Source organism: Rana temporaria, chromosome 3, assembly GCF_905171775.1.
Source record: "Rana temporaria chromosome 3, aRanTem1.1, whole genome shotgun sequence".
Lineage (NCBI taxonomy): Eukaryota > Metazoa > Chordata > Amphibia > Anura > Ranidae > Rana > Rana temporaria.
The window spans coordinates 196,536,878-196,542,429 of NC_053491.1; the positions used below are offsets into that span (position 1 = coordinate 196,536,878).

The 5,552-nt window shown below is 39.4% G+C and overlaps 1 protein-coding gene across 1 annotated transcript; it reads right to left on the reverse strand.

Moving 5' to 3' along the window:
* Positions 1 to 2,564: 2,564 nt before the first annotated feature.
* LOC120930395 (nodal homolog 2-A-like) lies at positions 2,565 to 5,172 on the reverse strand. Its single transcript, XM_040341587.1, has 3 exons — positions 4,824 to 5,172; positions 3,596 to 4,323; positions 2,565 to 2,977 (listed from the first exon to the last, which is right to left on the reverse strand). Exons 1-3 carry the CDS (start codon positions 5,110 to 5,112, stop codon positions 2,825 to 2,827), a joined length of 1,170 nt encoding a protein of 389 aa, XP_040197521.1. The 5' UTR covers positions 5,113 to 5,172; the 3' UTR covers positions 2,565 to 2,824.
* Positions 5,173 to 5,552: the final 380 nt, after the last annotated feature.

The following is a 5,552-nucleotide window of genomic DNA, read 5'->3' on the forward strand; positions in this document are numbered from 1 at the left end:
CTAATGTGACAGAACACCTCTGATTTTCACATTTAACATGTAAACAGTCCGTCGGATTTCCAAATACTGGGCCAGATTCAGATAGATTAGCGGATCTTTAGATCCGCGTAATCTATCTGATTTACGATCCGCCGGCGCAATTTTGAGAGGCTATTGCAGTATTCACAAAGCACTTACCTCGAAACTTGCACCGGCGGATCGTAACTCCCCCGGCGGAATTCAAATTCCGCGGCTAGGGGGAGTGTAGTATTTAAATCAGGCGCGTCCCCGCGCCGATTTAAATGCGCATGCGCCGCCAGATAAATTTCCTGGCGTGCATTGCTCACACTGACGTCGCTAGGACGTCAGTGGTTTCGGCGTGAGCGTAACCTGCGTCGGGCCGAATTCTGAATCGACGTACGCAAACGACGTTAATATTTAAAACTCGGTGCGGGAACGACGGCCATACTAAACATAGGAAACGCCGCACTTACCCCTGCTATAGCAGGGGTAACTATCCGCCGGAAAAAGCCGAACGCAAACGACGTGAAAAAAAAGCGACGGGCGGGCGTTCGTTACTGAATCGGCGGTTCTCCTCATTTGCATATCTGACGAGTAAAAAAACCGAGGCAACACCTAGCAGCCGGCGGGAGATTGCAGCCTAAGATCCGACGGTGTAAGTCACTTACACCTGTCGGATCTAAGGGAGATCTATGCGGAACTGATTCTTATGAATCAGTCGCATAGATCCGACCGTCGGATCTCAGAGATACGACGGCGTATCAGGAGATACGCCGTCCTATCTCTTTGTGAATCTGGCCCACTGTATTTAAGCATATAAGCTCCGTTTTGTGTTGAAAATAACTGTGAAATCTAAAACTCAGGTGGGTGTAACAAGATGTCCGCTTGCCCCCTTCACACTCTTTCATTACTGTGCAATGGTGTGGGGTGTAGCAAGATGGCGGCGACAAAACGTCACTTCTGCAGCATTCTGTGATAGGGAGCGGAATGTGACACTACACCGGTTCCTCTGTCTGTAGAAGACGGATTTCTCACTTTCCTTCCTCTCAGAATTCTCAGAGAAATCCTTTTATTTCTCCTCCATTTCCTGCCATTGTTTCTGCGGTTTTATTTTCCGGGTGCCGGATGATCTAATAATCTTTATTACTTTTTGTAGTCAAATATTTGTGGACTTTTTATGTGACGAACGTTCTGAAAATAACCGCTTTGGATGTTTTCAAATTCTCCAAATTCAGAAAAAATAAAACCCTGAGGTCTGCACTGAGGCATGGGTGTGTGTACTGCTGGGGGGGTGTCTGTACTGAGGGGGGGTCTGCACTGAGGCAGGGGTGTATGTACTGCTGGGGGGGTCTGCACTGAGGGGGGGGTGTATGTACTGATGGGGGGGTCTGTACTGCCGGGAGGTGTCTGTACTGAGGGGGGTCTGCACTGAGGGAGTCTGTACTGCTGGGAGGGGTCTGCACTGAGGTGGGGGGTACCTGTACTACACTGAGGGGGTGTCTGTACTGAGGGAGGGTGGTCTATATGGATGGAGGGGGGGTCTGCACTTAGTGGGGGGTCTGTACTGAGGAAGGGGTATCTATACTGCGGGAGGGGGTCTGTATTGAGGGGGGACTATAGTTGGGGGGGGGTGACACCATTTTTTTCGCACCGGGTTACACCAACCCTAGTGACGCCACTGATTGTCTAAAAAAAGTATAGAAATTTGGGTAAATAAACCAAATAGGTTAATCACATTTTATGGTACTAAGGGAAAGAGACAACCGGGCCAAAAATTGGCTATGAAAGCAATTCAAGAGGGGTTAAAGGTTATCCGAGACATAGGAATTTAGATCTTGTTGTATCACAACTCCCAAATATTTAAATGTAATTTCTGACTTTAAAGCACCCTTGGGGAGAGTGGAAATAATATTGAGTTGTCCCAGTTAATATGGATACTTGAGTATGTACCAAAGTTCTTAATGATCTGCAAAGTAGAGTCTTCAATCCAAATTTACAAACTGCTGTGGAGATGTCCACGGTTTGGGGTGGTTGGGCCAAGTTTGTTTTATAAACAAACCTGGCTTGTGGGACAGTTAATAAATGTTCTTTCTATAATTACAACCCTGTTGTGTTGAGATTATTTATTATTTATTGATACAGCTTATATTTATTGTTTTTTTATGTTTAAAATTTGAATACCATAAAATAAAGAGGCAGCGGCCATTTTAAGCTCCACAACTGGTTTATGGTCTTTCTTTTATTGCTCATTGCTGTCTACAGTCCCATGGAAAACACTGCAAGTAAGCAGTTTGATTTTGAGTTTGGTTTCCCACACTTTTTTCAGTTTGTGACAAGGACTCTTTAAGTCTGTGTATTAAAGTCAAAACCCACCATTTTCTGTACAAGTCTTATCTAAACCATTTTAGGGGCTCTACTGTTAAGCTTGAGCTCCCATTGCTAAATTAATACTATCAAACAAACAATGAACAAAATGAAACAGATTTATTAAGAACAATACGTTTTAATTTGTAATAATCATACAATAAATGTACTGTAAATTATATAATATACTGTATTTTAACAATAAAAAAAAATGATTTAAAAAAAAAAAAAAAGTATTTGCCCTTTATCAGCCGAGTTTTATCTCCAGTCCAGGTCAGTAGTGCAGGCCAGCAATTAAAGTGTTTCTTTTCTTCCTCTGGCTCCAGTTTTCGGACTCTTTTAGGCTCTAATCAGAGTTCAGCAGGCCTTTCACCAGACACTGCAAAGTGCCATTATTCCTTTAAAGTCACTGATTACTTTGCATCTTTTTAATACTTGTGACATATGTTTTAGCATTTCCTCAATGACATCCACATTCTTCTACAATCATATCTTCGTGGTGTTTCATTTCCACTTCTCCCTCCTCATACATCAGTATGGACAAAGGTCTCATCTTCACCGGGACACAGGAAGCACATTCAACTTTATCTGAACTGAATAGCTTCACCAAACTCTGTAAAACAAACAAAAAAAAATTAAATTACCAAATCTACCAGAAAAGGATTAAACACACATATTTAACAACCCATAAATTACAGTAACAATTCATATATCTAACTTTTTCATAATATAGATGTAAAACTGGTTGGGCTGGATGATCCCATCTACTTCTTTCTTGTGTTCCTTAACCAATGTGAGTATTTAAATTGAACATAGCATTATTTTACAGTCAGGTGAATTACATTTTTGCAACCTACAAAAATCTGTTTCAACTATATAAAAAAAGGCTTTTTACTTGGCATGCTGATCCCTAAACATAAACTGTAACGGAAATTCCATTAAATGCTGCCCTTTATAGGGTTTATCCAAATTTGGACTCCACATTTTTGTGTTTGACATGCCTGCCCTAAGGAGTTAAGCTAGCTGACATTCCTCTAAGGATCCAAAAAGTTACATGCATTATATAATATGAAAGCACTACTTATTTTCTTCAGTCGCCAACTGATCATTTAATACTGCACTGCTGTCAGTCTATGGCACCCATTATTAGAAAATACTAAGTGGCACCCAATATTTAGAAATACTTGGGAAAGGCAAAGGCATTTATCAGTGAAAAAAAAATGACACTTACCATAATGTAAGCATGATTGGTTGGTTTAAAGGTCTCACTCAAGGGAATGGGACAGGCTCCTTCACATCTGTAGGCATTAAATTTCTTTGGGTAGATAACCAGATCCCCCCACCCGAACTTCTCAACGTCCACCATCATATTAACCCTTCTGCACAAGGGTTTTCCATTTCCATCATCCATGGTTTGGGATGGAAAGTTGTTCATTATGATGCTGTGTTTTGCATTTCTGTTCTTCCTGTGCTTTTTGATACCATGTTTGCTTGTTACTTCTGGTGTCATCACGTGTTTAGAAGACTCCACTGTTTGGATGAGGTTGGGATATCCATTGACATTAGCAGAAGGGTTGTCCTTGGTGAACACCATTAATAGGACCCTGTCAGTAGATATGTCTGTGCAACTGTTCTCATGATCCCTCTGAGATGAGCCTCCATGCCCCATGAAGTCTTCATAATCTGAACTTTGATGAAGGTGGAGATAAGTATTTAAAATTTTCGTGAGGTTGAAGACTTTCCAGGAGCCACCTATTGCTACAGAGGAATCAATGTGAAAGGACTTGAGAAACAGCCTCTTGGAACTTTGTTTGCTGTGGTAGATATGCATTATCATATCTTGTGTTTTCTCTGAAGGAGAAAGTTGAATCCTTAACTCTGCCAATTGAATCTCATTACTGCTTGAGAGAGAGGATATATCAAAGTAGAGTGATCGATGATTGTCCATCTTGGTGCATCCTGGTTAAATAAAACAACAAAATACACAACATAAATATCATTCTAATTATAAATAGACAAACATAGTTATTACAATATATAAACATGTGGTGAAAATATATATTTATATTGTTATACAAAATGCAAAACAGTATGCTTTTAAAATTATATTTACCATTTAAAATACATATTTAGGTAGTAGGCAATGTATGTGAAATTTGATAAGGTAAATTTGTCATATATGAGGCATTTGAGGGGTGTTTCAGGGAAGACTGAGGAACTACAAAAACACTTTTAATTGTAAAATGAGATCTATTATTGTTAAATAATAAGCTATAAGAAATTAAATTGCTCTTAATTTAAATGCCTGACACAAAAAGCAGGCACTGAAACTGTTCTATGCCTCTTCTGTAGAAAATAATCTAGTCCATCAAGAGTAAACTACCATTACACTTAGGTAATACATAAAGCGGCATGTTATGTGACAAAATACAGTATCTTGTTAACAGATTTGTACTTACTTTTGGCAGTAAGGCTTAGGACTGTGTCTGAATCTTGAAGAATGGAATGCTCAAGGCTGGACAGACCTGTGTCGTTCCCCATAATAAGAGTCTGATAGAGCTGCATCATGAAAGGTGAGTGCTTCATATTTTGAGAGTTTGGTTGTCCACCAAGACTGCTTGAAGTTCTTAATTTGTGGTTAGATTGTTGAAGAGGAATTCTTCTTTGGTTTCCTTGCATAAAAGCTGGCAATCCCTGTACCATGGAGATGGTTGTGAGGTAGAGGATGGCATTCATCCAGGTCATCATTTCTTCTGAGATCTTCTGCACCTTTTCTTGATTTATAATGTCTCAGGAGATGTTCCTCAGAAGATCTGCAAGACTGAAGTGAGGTCCTTAGGTTTCCCTCATTTTTTATATGGTTGGATAAAAAGGTTCCATATTTACATCTATTACCTTTCATGTCATTGACTTTAACATCAAAGACTGTCAAGGTAACTGTCAGGTGTCAAGTTGTCCTTTCATGTTGGTAACACATGCACAAAATCTTATGAGCTAAATTTGCATGATTTAATTGAGGTGTAATAATCTGTTGATTGTATCAAATAAACAGAAACTAAAATATACAATATAAAAAATACACAGGGAGCATACTGTTATTATATTACTTTAATGTAGCAACTGAAATTTGGTCAGTAAGTATTGACCAGTATATAACATATATATATATTAGTCACATTATAATCTTG

Bases quoted from the DNA above. Each gene is read 5' to 3' on its own strand.
- LOC120930395 (XM_040341587.1), bottom strand. From the start codon at position 5,112: ATGATGACCTGGATGAATGCCATCCTCTACCTCACAACCATCTCCATG. The intron at 4,324-4,823 runs GTAAGTACAAAT...TTATTTAACCAG, and splicing joins CCTAAGCCTTACTGCCAAAA to GATGCACCAAGATGGACAAT. The intron at 2,978-3,595 runs GTAAGTGTCATT...TTTGTTTTACAG, and splicing joins CCAATCATGCTTACATTATG to AGTTTGGTGAAGCTATTCAG.